The sequence below is a fragment of the Mus pahari genome, chromosome X (genome assembly GCF_900095145.1).
Source record: "Mus pahari chromosome X, PAHARI_EIJ_v1.1, whole genome shotgun sequence".
NCBI classification, from domain to species: domain Eukaryota; kingdom Metazoa; phylum Chordata; class Mammalia; order Rodentia; family Muridae; genus Mus; species Mus pahari.
The window spans coordinates 112,784,758-112,799,343 of record NC_034613.1 but is presented as its reverse complement, the minus strand read 5'-3'; the positions used below and the strand labels follow the sequence as shown (position 1 = coordinate 112,799,343).

Genomic DNA, 14,586 nt, shown 5'->3' with positions numbered 1-14,586 from the left:
TCTCTCTCTCTCTCTCTCTCTCTCTCTCTCTCTCTCTCTCTCTTCCTCTCTCTTTTTCTCTGTGTGTGTGTGCACGCGCGCGCGTGCGCGAGCTGGGGTGTTCCCAGGAGTGTATCATCTTCCCAATGAGGAAGGATAAGGATAATGGTTTGGGTGGGTGGCGGCCTTGGTCTTGGCAAAAGTGAAGATACACTGGCCAAGAGCTTGATGAATGACCATAGCAGGGGCGCTTACTCCTCTTCCTTCCACTACCAGAGAATAAGAGAAAGCAGATACAGAAATGCTGAAGAGTGAGACAAAGGAGAGATAAAGAGAGAATATTGCATTTAAAATATGAAGATACCTGAGGGAGATTAACAGCAAAAAAAAAAAAAAAAAAAGAAAAGAAAAGAAAAGAAAAGAAAGAAAAAGAAAAATCAACCCCCCATCTTTTTCTGTAATCTCTGCAGACAAGAGATGCAAGAAGAGCTCTGTTCTGAGGTGGACTGAGCTTCAGTGGCAGCACACCTCAAATCTGGCCCACTCCCCCTTTCCTACTTTGCTTGTCCCAGGCCAGTCAGGTACCCACCCCCCTTACCCCTACTCCCGCGGGGTCTCTGCAGTTCAGGGTACTCTACTCAGTTGGGCCGGTGTGTAAGTTTCCGCTTGGCTCCGCCTCCCCCGGCCTCCCCCCCCCCACACCCCCGCCTCCCGCCTTGGTCCCGCCCCAAGACCGGAGCTGCTGGGCTGCGCGCTGATTGGCTAGTGCCTGGCGTAGCCGGGCTCGGCAGCTCGGGCTCTCTCCAGCTCTCTCCAGACTCTGTGGCCAGTAGTTTGCGGCATCGGGAGGAGGAGCACCAACAGCAGCAGTAGCGGCGGCGGCTGGCTGAGAGGGGAGACGGGCGAGCGGGTGCAGACGGCAGCACTAGCTACCGCTCACCATGCCCGGCTTGCCCGGAGGGCACTGGCATTCACTTCCCTAGCCCCTCGCGGGCTGCGGCGCCGTGTCCTCTCTGGCTTTCCATCTGAGCCAATTCATCTGAGACCCGAAACCTCCCACCCCAAACCCATTCCTTCCTGCTCTCCCTCTCTCTCTCATACTCCACATTCGCACTTCCCATCCACACACTCACTCTTCCTCCCTTTCGAACATCCACGGACAGACCTCCCCAGCGCGCGAGCGCCGGGGAGGGAGGAAGCCCTAAGCAGGGCTGATAGCGCTTCTCCTGGAGGATGGGATCCAGAAGCTCTGGCAAGTAAACTTTGGAGCCGACAGAAGCCCTCGACCCTGGCAGCTGCTCAGGCGGACCCCAACGACATGCGGCTGAACTAAGGAGGGCTTTCTTTGGCGGCGGCGGCGGCGGCAGCGGCAGCGGCGGCGGCGGCTGCTGCGGTCCTTGAAGCTACACCCCAGCCCAAACCCAGGAAGGCAAAGAAGCCCCGGGTACCCGCGACTGCAGCCCCGCCTCTCCTGGCCGGTACTGTAGTAGCTTCCTTTCTTCCCCTTCCCTTTCCCCGTGTCCCCCTCCCCCTTCCCCGGGGCAATTGGAAAGAGCAGGACTTTGATTTTCTTGGACAAATTGCCATCTTCCCGTTTTTAGAAACTTAAGGCGGAGGCCTGGGCTGCGTTGGCAACTTTGATTTCCGAGATATAAACGCCCGCAGACCCGCAACTGCTTTGTGGGAGGAACCCTGCGCCCACCTCGGATCCTGGGCAAACGCACCCCCCCACGCCCTCGGACACCAACCTCAGCGCCCGGGAGAGCGCTCTCGCATCTCTCCCCTCCCCCTTTCTCTGCCCGCCCTGGGACAGCCCTCCAGTTCTGCCAAATCCCCGGGAGCCCACGGATCTTGCCAGGAACTCAGACTTGTGCTTGCGATCCTCCCTTTCCCTCCAACAGGCCTTGAAGAGGCCAGAGGCCCCCCCCCCCCACCGGATCCCGGAGGGTGCGTACCAGGCGGGAGCTCCCTCCGCAGTGAGCTGGGCGCGCTGGGGGGAGGTCCTTGCGCATGCCAGGTGCACAGACTGCGCGCTCGCCTGCCCCAGTGCCGGTGCGCTGCGGCGGGTCCCGCAGTGCCTGAGAGGCTGCTCCCCCACAGCCTTCCACATTCGCGCCCCGAGTCCACTACCGACTCTGCTGCTTGTGGCCGTCTGGGGTGTGGGAGCGCCGCTCGAACCGCAGCCCTGCACCGCTGCGGCCAGTCCCGCCTGGCTAACTTTGAAAGGGGAAAACTGAGTAGCCGGGCTGGAGGGAGGGGGCTCGGGGCTGCGCGGCGCTCCCTGGGCACCCCGGAGCCCCCGGGCCCCCAGACAGTCTCTGCTGAGACCACTGCAACCTCAGCATTGGAGCCTGCGCGGGTTCCTCCCGCGCGCCTCCGGGCCGCCCTGGGCGGGACTCCTCCCGCGGCCTCCGGGGCCACGGGGCGCACGCAACAGGCGGCCCGAGCCGGCGGGAAGCTGGAGCGCCGGCGGCGTCGGTCTCGGAGGGGTGTGGAGAGGCGAGGCCAGGCAGAGCCTCGCGCAGCCATGGAGTCTCTCCTGCTGCCGGTGCTATTGCTGCTGGCTGTACTGTGGACGCAGGCGGCTGCCCTGATTAACCTTAAATACTCGGTCGAAGAGGAGCAGCGCGCCGGGACGGTCATTGCTAATGTGGCCAAGGACGCGCGGGAGGCCGGCTTCGCGCTGGACCCCCGACAGGCTTCTGCTTTCCGCGTGGTGTCCAACTCGGCTCCGCACCTGGTGGACATCAACCCCAGCTCGGGCCTCTTGGTCACCAAGCAGAAGATTGACCGAGACCTGCTGTGCCGCCAGAGCCCCAAGTGTATCATCTCGCTCGAGGTCATGTCCAGCTCAATGGAGATCTGTGTGATTAAGGTGGAGATCAAAGACCTGAACGACAATGCTCCCAGTTTTCCGGCCGCACAGATAGAGCTGGAGATCTCCGAGGCAGCCAGCCCAGGCACGCGCATCCCACTGGACAGTGCATATGACCCGGACTCTGGCAGCTTTGGTGTGCAGACCTACGAACTCACACCCAACGAGCTGTTTGGACTGGAAATAAAGACGCGGGGTGACGGTTCGCGCTTTGCTGAACTGGTGGTGGAGAAGAGCCTGGACCGTGAGACACAGTCACATTACAGCTTTCGCATTACGGCACTGGATGGAGGCGACCCACCACACATGGGCACAGTTGGCCTCAGCATCAAGGTGACCGATTCGAATGACAACAACCCAGTGTTTGGCGAGTCCACCTACTCAGTGAGCGTGCCTGAAAACTCACCTCCCAATACACCTGTCATCCGCCTCAATGCCAGCGATCCAGATGAGGGCACCAATGGCCAAGTGGTCTACTCCTTCTATGGTTATGTCAATGACCGTACGCGTGAACTCTTCCAAATTGACCCGCACAGCGGCCTGGTCACCGTCACCGGTGCGCTAGACTATGAAGAGGGCCATGTGTACGAACTGGATGTGCAAGCCAAAGATCTGGGGCCCAACTCTATCCCTGCACACTGCAAAGTCACAGTCAGCGTGCTCGACACTAATGACAACCCGCCAATTATCAACCTCCTGTCGGTCAATAGCGAGCTTGTGGAGGTGAGCGAGAGCGCCCCCCCGGGCTATGTGATTGCCCTGGTTCGGGTGTCTGATCGCGACTCCGGGCTCAATGGACGTGTGCAGTGCCGCTTGCTGGGCAATGTCCCCTTTCGGCTGCAGGAGTATGAGAGCTTCTCCACTATTCTTGTGGATGGGAGACTTGACCGAGAGCAGCATGACCAGTACAATCTCACTATTCAGGCTCGAGACAGTGGTGTGCCTATGCTGCAGAGTGCCAAGTCTTTCACTGTGCGTATCACAGACGAGAATGACAACCACCCACACTTCTCCAAGCCTTACTACCAAGTCATTGTACAGGAGAACAACACTCCTGGCGCCTATCTGCTCTCGGTGTCTGCCCGCGACCCTGACATGGGTCTTAATGGCAGTGTCTCCTACCAAATTGTGCCATCACAGGTGCGAGACATGCCAGTCTTTACCTATGTCTCAATCAATCCCAACTCTGGTGACATCTATGCGCTCCGTTCCTTTAACCATGAGCAGACTAAGGCGTTTGAATTCAAGGTCCTGGCCAAGGATGGCGGCTTGCCCTCCCTGCAAAGCAATGCCACGGTGAGGGTGATTATCCTCGATGTCAATGACAATACCCCGGTCATCACTGCCCCACCTCTGATCAATGGCACTGCTGAGGTCTACATTCCTCGAAACTCCGGCATAGGCTATTTGGTGACTGTAGTTAAGGCAGATGATTATGATGAGGGCGAAAATGGCCGAGTCACCTATGACATGACAGAAGGTGACCGAGGTTTCTTCGAAATAGACCAGGTCAATGGAGAAGTCAGAACCACTCGCACCTTTAATGAGAACTCCAAGCCTTCCTATGAGCTTATAGTGGTGGCCCATGACCATGGCAAGACATCTCTCTCTGCTTCTGCCCTTGTCCTAATATACCTGTCCCCAGCTCTTGATGCCCAAGAGTCAATGGGCTCTGTGAACTTATCCCTAATTTTCATTATTGCTCTGGGCTCCATTGCCGGCATTCTCTTTGTCACTATGATCTTCGTGGCAATCAAATGCAAGCGTGACAACAAAGAGATCCGGACCTACAATTGCAGGTAGAGCCAAGTTTTCTTTCTTTTCTTCTGTGTTTTGAGTGAGTAAGATGTGTGTATTTGTGTTGGTCTAAAACCCCCAGTGCTTTTGTTTCCTATTTAAATGCATGCAGCATACCCACAATGCTTCTTTGTGGAGGGTGAGAAGTTTGTGACAGTCTAAGTTGATCAATTCTTTTGATCTGACAATATGCTGGAAGACAATCATTTACTGTTTGAATGGATTTTGTCACATAATGATGATGAGCAGAAAAGCAATTATCATTTTAAAATTTGCACAGCTGTCTCCAATGAAGTTAAGGTAGAAAAAATGAGGGGGAAGAAGAGAGAATCAAGGAGTGAGAGAGGAGGGAGGGAGGGAGGGAGGGAGGGAGAGGAGGGAGATCTCAAGAGAGACAGATCTTCATATTTGTAGCAAAAGTTCTATGGGATCATGGTTGGAGGGCTTGATTTCCTGGAGCACAGTGTTTTGCAGACAAGAGCTGAAAGGAGATGGTGTACTGGCAGCTGTCTTGTCCTGCTGTAGGGTTACAGTCCAGAGAGAGAGAGCTCAGAGAGTTTATGATGGGAAATAGAGAGGAGGAGGAAGAGAGAAAGCAGTGTGCAGGGGAAGCAGGTCATTAGTGGTTTTGAGTGTATTCTTGGCTTGTTTTGTATCTAGTCCCCAGACATATGGCTATACAAAGTAAAATTCTATCAGGCATCTGTATGTTTTCAAATATCTGCTTGGTTGGTGTGTGAAGACCAAACATCTCAATGAGAAACAAGACTTTGCATCCAGATGTTTCAGTAAAAATAGCAATCTTCTGGAGTTGGCTATGCTTTCCTTTAATGTGGAACTGTGCTTTGGCATTAAGATCTGGTCCCTACCAGTGGATGTCACTATGGGCTATTGTGTTACAGTTTCTCTGAAGTGTGTGTAGGATGTGTGTGGGGGTGGGGAAACAAGAGGAGAGGAAAAAGAAGAGAAGTAGAAACTTGAATGGCATGTAATGTAGCATTTTTAAAGTCTTGATTAACACATTAGAGGTTCTTGCTGAAGACTTCCTTGCAATTTGATTGAAGAAATGTCTAAGAAATTCTAGAATCCTATTTAGGATAATGCACATATTTCTTTCCAGCAGTGTCTCATCGAAACAGTTGAAAAAAAGTTATTTTTATTTATTTATTTTTTTTACTTTGCTGAAAATGAATGATGCTGCTATTTCCAGCCAAGGTGTGTGTGCTTGTGTGTACTTTCAACACACCTACACATACTGTATCTCGTACCATCTGTGCTTGCATGTTAATCAGTCAAAATATGTTCCTGTAGGTCCGATTTGTATCTGACACCATCTGAAATACACACGTCTGTGAATCAGAGCTCCCTGAATATGTAACAGCCATGCAATTATTGTTTCCCTTTTACTATTCTCTGCATTACACAAGTTAGTAGACAAATGCTAACCACACATGAATATCAATCAGGTGCCATAAAAGAGCAGCTGCAATGCCTCATAAATGCTTTAATCCTGTTACTAGTGAAATGGCCATGACTTTTCTTTCCTTCAGTACCAAGTCACTTCAGATGGGAGAAATGGAAATTAATATTGCTCTTACCTTTGAAACCTGTGACAGCCACTGGCGATTTTTATAGGAGAAAAATGCAGGCTCGCTCAATAAAATTTTTATTTATATGGAGATAATGACAGAGGGGACTCTTTTTAAGCCATTTTCTCAGCATAAAGTAAATGCATAAGACCCTTACCACGATGAAAAAGAAATCAGCTTGAGGTAAAGATATTGCAGGCTTTGCCACTTCTTGGTGATATATGGCTAGAAGTAAGAACTCTTTCTGAGAGCTTGCCAGGGAGATCATTAAACAAGGCAGATCATTTGAATTGAGAAAAAAAGTGCAAATCTCAGTGTTCTCCAACTTCACCCAAATGTGTATTTTATAAAGCACTCTTCCTTGTGATGGCTTGCGATTAGTGAAGTACAGTTTAATTAAATAATTGGTCAATACAGAATGGGCCATGCATTGAATGCCTCTGCTAAATAATTGGATGGGGCACTGCCAAACTTACCTTACCCATCATGGGTAAACAAAATGATTAGAACTTCCCATTGATTCAGTAAACAGATTAGAAAAGAAATGTAATCCTAGTCCTGAAGTTTGGGGGATTTTATCTGTCCCTTGGCCTCTGTATCACCAATTTGCCATCATTTCAAGGCAGACTGGACAGAGAATAAAAGGGTGAGGTGAAATAAATTGCTTATCTCTAGGTAGATCCTGGGGACAGAGCAATAATTTGCCTTGGTAGATATGGGTAGATATGCAAACTCCCCATCTGCTCAGACTTCCTAGAATCCCAAAGTTCAGGAGAAGCCTATGCTTCTATGTGATTAGGCAGGGTTTTCTAGTTCTGAAATGCATTCATTTATGAGACTTGTGAGATGATCTGCAATTGCTGCTTGTATTGGGCTCCTCTTTGTGTATTCTGACAATTAGCTTTGTCAAGTGAGAGAATACAGACACATTCTTTCACTTGTAAAGTCCAACCTGTATTATTTATTAACCTTATTGTTTTGCTGATTATTACTCAGAGATTGAATTCTCAGACAATAAGCTGAAATCATTATGTGCAAAGTAATACATGACATTGAAAATCTGACTACCTTTTAATGTATTTCTTTGACAAGTCTCTTAATGCTTGGTGTCTTTGGTGCACGTTCCTGGGTCTGTGTCAGTGTTAATTAAATTGAACTTTTTATGTTCCAGTTGCAGCACAGCTGCTTGTAGGTACACCTGAATGGAGAAGGATGCTGAATGCACTAACCTTTAAATTCCTTTGCAGTAATTGTTTAACCATCACTTGTCTCCTCGGCTGTTTTATAAAAGGACAAAACAGCAAGTGTCTGCATTGCATCTCGGTTTCTCCCAATAGTGAGGAGCAAGACAAAAAGGCAGAGGAGAAAGTGAGCCTAAGGGGAAAGAGGTAAAAAGGCATTTTCCCCTCATTCAAATGGGTTTGGCTGTCAGATTTCTCTAGGAGAGGAGGGGGAAGGGTGGAAAGTAGAAGGGAGCTGGGCTAGGGCAGGGAGGAGGGTGTGGGTGAGCAGAGTTAGGTGCTGTTGGAGGACAGGGTCTGAACCTCTACTCTAGTCTAAAAGTGATCAGTTTAATGACAGAGGAAGCTGATCCACGGTGTTTGTCACATTGCAAATTCCTGGAGGCATTGGCAAGGGTTTTTCTTAATCCCCTCCATCTCCTTTTCTGTTAAATTGGCACTTACTTTTTTTTTTTTAAAACCTTACCCAGTACTTCCTTTAGGTTCCAGGGCAGCATCAGATTACCCAGTACTTCCTTTAGGTTCCTGGGCAGCATCAGATTTGAGCATTTTCATGCTCTCCCCCATAGGCTCAACTTTCCCCACCCTCACCCCTGCTTACTGGCCACTCATAAGGAAAAAAATTCAAATTGAAATATGAAATTTTCTTTGGGAAGGGTTGGTGGGAGGTGGGAGGCTAGTATGTTTAATATGCAAACTTCATGGCCCTCAGCTTGTTTTCGCATGCAAAAAGCACAGGGAGAAACACGATGATGTAATGCACCAGAATAAGGAGCTGGAGCAGAGATGGGGTGCAACCCTCTGGGGTGCTTAATGTTTATTCGTCAGTACATGGTCTGGGAAGGTGTTATCTATTCGTGCTGCCTTTTCTGTCACATAGAATCGCTGAGTACTCCTATGGGCATCAAAAGAAATCAAGTAAGAAGAAAAAAATTAGTAAGAATGACATCCGCCTTGTACCTCGGGACGTGGAGGAGACAGACAAGATGAATGTTGTCAGTTGCTCCTCCCTTACTTCGTCCCTCAACTATTTCGACTACCACCAGCAGACACTGCCCCTGGGCTGTCGTCGCTCTGAGAGCACTTTCCTGAATGTGGAGAACCAGAATACCCGCAACACCACTGCCAGCCACATCTACCATCACTCCTTCAACAGCCAGGGCCCACAGCAGCCAGACCTGATCATCAATGGTGTGCCCCTGCCTGAGGTGAGTGCGGCAAAGTCTTTCTGTGGGGTCTTCCCAGATCTTCTAGAGCTGCTTACTATACCACAGGACACTCTGGAGGCACATCCCTTGTCTAAGTCCACTTTCACACTCAGCACTTGCTAATAGTGCTTTTTGGGACAAATAGTGATTCAGCATAGAGGGCTTTTGTGTAAGGGGTGATGTTGGGAGTCTGAACTCAAATGATTTGAGCCTTGATGTGCCTTCATAATGTCCCAACATAGTAAAAGATTACTTCACCTGTTGCAGATACGCATGCTCAAAAGCCAGTACTGCCAGCTTGGAGACTAAAGCAGTTTAGGGTTGCCAAGCAGAATTGAAAATGAATGAATCCCTGTTTCATTTCATTTTCCTCCTGTGGTTCAGAATCCTAAAGGTACTCCACACGTGGCATTTTTGTTCTCTACCATCTATCCTGCTGAGACTATGGTCAGTAGGATACAAGCAATAAAGTTTTAAATGTCACATTGCTGGGTTTTAGCCATTCTGGTAATGTTTGACAGTTGAGGGGGTTAAAACTGTGACTAACATGAATGTTGTATGAAGTAGCCATGCATTAGAATTAACTGTTTCCCTTCAGTTTGTGTATTTTCCTGGAGGTATTTTCTTTTTCTTTCTTTCTTTCTTTCTTTCTTTCTTTCTTTCTTTCTTTCTTTCTTTCTTTCTTTCTTTCTTTCTTTCCAAACACAATATGGCCAAATGTTTGTTGGTTATTGAAATAATCTGGGAGAATAGGGTGATATGCTAGTGATGGTGATGAGGTTGGGGGAAGAGGAAGCTTTGTAGAAGGCTATAAACAAGTCCTTTAAGTTGGTCTCATTTTCTGTGAAATGCTTAAGTCCCTCTTTGGTTGGAAATTTTTGAATACTGAGAGACATACTCTCTTTCTAGACAATATGAAAGCTATTTCTGTAGATTTCAAGTGGACTTCAAGTGAACAGTTTTTCAGGGTATTTGTATAAGTATCATCTCATTAGAAACTGACAATTGTTTATCTTGATAGATTCCTCTCTGGTGGAAGATAAAACAAAGATTTAGAGATGCTGAGGAACTTGCTCAGACCCAGAAAGCATATCACACAGAAAGGGAGGAGTAGATCATCTTGCTCTGTACTTCTTAAGTGTTCCTGCCTTTAGAAATGATTCAGACTGATACAGCTAGGCAATCATGGGAACAGAAAATGAACTCATACTGTCTGTATCAGTTTTATAGGGCAAAAGATGCTTAGGGTCATTTACATTGTTTCATTGCATCTCCTAGTTCCTGGAAAATAATTCCTACTAGAATTAAAAGCATAGAAAAATAAGTTTTCTTTTTCTTTTTTCTTTTTTTAACTGAGCAGCTCAGTCAAAGCACCAGCATTTTGAGTATATAACTCTGTAAACAAAGAGTTATTGAAAGTCTAGTGTTATGTCAGGTAAATTCAGTTTTAAGTATTAATGACCCTTATCACTGCTAGGGCCTGACAAACTACTTGGAGAGATACTGTGAACCTCTAATAGTACAGCAATGGAGATGGAGAGGTAAGGGTTTGTAGCGGAATCAAATAGATCATGATTTTGAATTAGTGGAACCCTGTTGCGTCCTCTGTTTCTTCATCTAAAACAATGGGTAAATCTATTATGGGAACCTTTCAAGGAAAAATAAAACATGAATTGTAAAGAGTGTGATTTATAACTGTCCCTAAAAAGGTAGAATTTTGTTTTAATTGAAAACTGAAAAATTACCATTGGCAATGGACTATTCACTTGAGTATGTCTCTCTAGTCTCTAGGACCAAAGAGGAATTTAGGCTGTGTTATGTAGATAATAACTGTACAATGCTGTAACCAGACTATTGATTTATAGTAATCCTTGAACAATGAAGTTGAAAAATGCTAACATTGTGTATTTGGTTGCTGGTTTGTTACTGTTCAGGGAGGTGGACAAAATATTGAATTCTAAAGATTTAATGACATTTTACAATCAATTCAAATTCTTGAGAAAAGAGAGCCATGCTATCTATTGAAACAGGAGATAGTAACTATGATTTCTTGGTTCACCTAATACCTTGGTGTCATTTCTGAGATTCTCTAAGGACAGGAAAACATGGAATTTCAGGAAGCTAGTCTTAGTTTTGATGCTTTCCCTGACATTCAAAGCCAGATACCCTCTTTGTCCAACAAAAGTGCACTGATCTGGTGTATAAGGTTAGGCTGTGGTTTTATGTGTATGTTCCGGTACATCATCCTAGAAAGTTCATAGTCAAGCATCCACCAAGACATTTAACCTGTATCAATCATAAAGTTCTAAATAGGGAAAACAGTACTTCTCTTTTTCTTTCGTACTAGAAACCCCTGAGTTTTTATTCAACTGACATTTGTTGTGTGTGTGTTCCTTATAAGATACTTCTCTATGTTCTGTAGGTAAAGAGACAAATAAAAATAAAAAAATAAAAACCACAGTGAATGCAGAGTCTACAGAGGTCAACATGTAAACAGATAGTCTTCATGTTAAATGTTACTCTTCCGTGCCATGGAGTTCCTAGAATAATAATGCTCTGATGTTTTTCCTACCTTTATATTTTTCCCATTTATTAACTAATCCATCCAAGAAACAATTCACTTATGAAGCAATTATAGTACAGAATGACACATGCTCTGATGTAGAAAGTAGATGATTCTATGGAAATTTCTCTCAAGTCATATTATGACATTAAAATTATCCTTTATATTATTTCATGAAACCATTTCTATTTGTTATTTAACTCAACCCACTAGCATTTATTGCATGTATAGAACATGCCAAATATTGCATCTGCTGTTTGCTAGTGATGTAAAGATAAAACACTTGATCCCTGACATAAGAAAGCTTAAAAGAAAAAGACAATGCAATTCTAATTCTGAATGGTGTCCCTTTCCTAAGCATATGATGGGCTACATTCTTTCTCTTCAGATTGGGACCATTAGATTCTTCTGCTGTGTTACCTTTTATGACACACACTCTTTATTATTTGGACAGTGATAAAGCTTATTTGAAATAACAATTAGAAAAGTAAGAATCAGAAGCACTGGGCTTGCCTCTTGCTGCTTCCAACTCCACTTCACTTTGCAATGGATCACCACTGTATCAAATCAAATTACTAAGTACTTTTATAATGTTCAATGTCCGCAGCTATGTAGCAGATAGCTTGGAGATTCCAAATACGTGTAAGAGGACAGAAACTTCTGCTTTCAGAGTGTTCACAGTGTATCTGGGGAGCCAAGATCATTCAAAGGATGCAACTGCAAAGGAAGCAACACAAAGATAGAGTTAATCACCTGTTCCTTTGTATTCTACTTAGTATTTCTCCTTCCAAGGCAACCCTGATAACATTTTTGTGTAAATTTGCTGCTGAGCTATCTAGGCCTGGAGCTGAATTGAATGAAGGTGGCTTTTGTTTAGGTGGTGTGGCTCAAACCAAGAGCTATGTGCTTGCTACTCAAGTGCTCTACCACTAATTACCCTTATCCTGGAGGGTGATTTCTTTTTTTACATCTCTAAACCTAGTTACCTTTGAATGGTGTCAGTTATAAGGACCTGAGAACATGGTGTTGAATGTGCTTAGGTGGGGTTAGGTAAAGGGAGTGGAACACTGGTCTAGAAAATTGGAATTTCTTGTACTGCAGAGATAGCCTCCTATAGAACGAGAAATGAATATTTTCCTGTCTTCTGCTGTTGCTTGGGATGTCAGCCACAGCAATTTTAAGATTTTGTATACAAATATGAGGAGGTAAAGTGGAAGGTGTCTTTGCTGTTTGCAGAAGGCTTTTGTAGAATTAGTGATGCCTTGTACCTTTTAAATATTTTAACTTCAAAGGTGAGGTTCAAGTTCTTTGACATTCTAGTTTATATAGCTTAGAGAGTTTATTTGTAAATGAGATTGTGTATCTCTCTCTCTCTCTCTCTCTCTCTCTCTCTCTCTCTCTCTCTGTGTGTGTGTGTGTGTGAGAGAGAGAGAGAGAGAGACAGAGAGAGAGAGANAGAGACAGAGACAGAGAGATAGAGAGACAGAGAGATAGAGAGAGAGAGATACACAGAGACAGAGAGAACAGAAGAAAAAAGAAAAGAAATTGAAAAGAAGAAATATATTAGTTTTTTTAGTTTGCTAATATTTTTCTAAAAATATCTGATTTTTTTCTGAGAATCCCTTAATATACTATGTTTTTTTATTCCTTCTGATATTATGTAAATGGAAGCAGGAATAGTGGGTGCTTCTGGGTGCTAAAGTATGTTTCTCATTTGTGCATTAGTATTCTTGTATTGCCCTTTTGCTCAGTAAAATAGAGCTCATGCTTTTCCTATAAAGAATTGAGATTTGGGTAGTCTGTCTCTTTTCACATTCAGGATGGTTGAATGGTCCAAATACATTTAATGTTTTGTGAGACATTTTCAAATTTCAGTTTTATATGCTGAATGGTTTGAGGCTGACAATTCTGCATGAGGGAAATGTCCAGAACGTCTATAGAGATGCAAGGAATTTCTGTTTTGCCTTACCCTCAATCTTGAATTTTCTTTTTCTTTTTTCTTTTCTTTTTTCACTGGAAACCATTTAGTGGCAAACTATAGCATCTTTGATGTGAAACGTGTGTGTGTGTGTGTGTGTGTGTGTGTGTGTGTGTGCGTGCGTGCACACACATGCATGCTTGCTTGTTTTACTCCAGTTATTTGTGAAACAGATTTTTAAGTTGTAATGTAGCAGGGGAAGAATCTGCAGAACAGGGGTATTTGTGGCAGGAAGCATAATGAATGCTTCTAGTTGTCCTACAAAATATCTGAATTCATGGCCATGTTATGGCAGATACAGAAAAAAACAAAAGAAAGAAAAGAAACCCACCATCAATTAGGTCTTGAAGAAAAGTTAAAAAATGAACGAAATATCTCAGCATTCTTTGTTCCTTTAGGCAAAGAAGTTAGGAATTTGCAATGACTTGAGAAAAAAACTTGGATATGGATAACCACAAGCCAATCAGGCAGACAACAGATCCAGAAAGTGATAGAAACCTAGTAACTATGATGAAGGTTGCTTGGCTAGTATGGGTACCACACAGTGCCACTTGTAATTTTAGATCACTAATTTCTAAATTTACATCACTAATGCTAAAACCAACAAACATTTCCTTCAGTGAACTTAGTTTAACAAAAGACATTTCCTTGTTATTATGGGATCTTGGACTTATTGAAGTCATATCTATAAAGGTCAAAAGAAATCCTGAGGCTGCAGGATGAAGTAGTAGAAAACAATGCTTCCACTAGTGGGTATTTTTGGACCACCCATTGCCTGCTGTATGTTTACTGGGCCCGTTTGTTTCACATCTACCTGAGGTAGTGCGTCTCCCAGCGGGCATCAGCTAGCAAGATGTGTTCCAGAATAAACTATTCCTAGTCGTCTCCACGCAACTGCTGCAGAACTGAGTTAGTTTACATTAGTATTTGCTAATTTATTATTATCATTCCTTATTGGCAATTAACTGGTTACCTGAGAGATCATCTCTCTCCCTGTACACCTCCACTAAAGTTGAGCTTAGCCACAGTGCTTGCTAATGATCCTGAGATTTTTCTCCCCAGGGATCTGGAGGCAGGACATTTTCCAGAGAAAGCTCTGGGGCTTTGGAATGCCTCTTATCACAGGACCATTGTGGTCCAACCTGCTTTTCTTTTGTAAGTGAGACTTACCAAGTGAAAGGGCAGTTCCCTTTCCTCCTTAACTTGCCCTGCTCTACTGTCGAATCCACATACTGGGCCCAGCTGTTGAAACTTGGCATGTAGCAGATAGCTTACCCGGAGTTAAAGGGATGAAAAAAAGATGGAGTTACCTCCTGGGAAAACACACACACACACACACACACACACACACACACA

At 45.2% G+C, this 14,586-nt stretch overlaps 1 protein-coding gene across 6 annotated transcripts in view; it reads left to right on the top strand.

The window, feature by feature from the left end:
* Positions 1-801: 801 nt before the first annotated feature.
* Pcdh19 (protocadherin 19) overlaps positions 802-14,586 on the top strand; it is a 105,352-nt gene continuing 91,567 nt past the window's right edge. For 2 of the 6 annotated variants that reach the window (XM_021187334.2, XM_029534104.1), the window contains exon 1: positions 1,590-4,653. In XM_021187334.2, coding sequence (XP_021042993.1) covers positions 2,507-4,653 — 2,147 coding nt within the window. In that variant the 5' untranslated portion in view covers positions 1,590-2,506. Of the gene's footprint in view, positions 4,654-7,487; positions 7,629-8,361; positions 8,690-14,586 lie in introns of all 6 variants that reach the window. The other 4 variants (XM_021187329.1, XM_021187330.2, XM_021187333.1 and 1 more) reach the window with 4 other exon arrangements.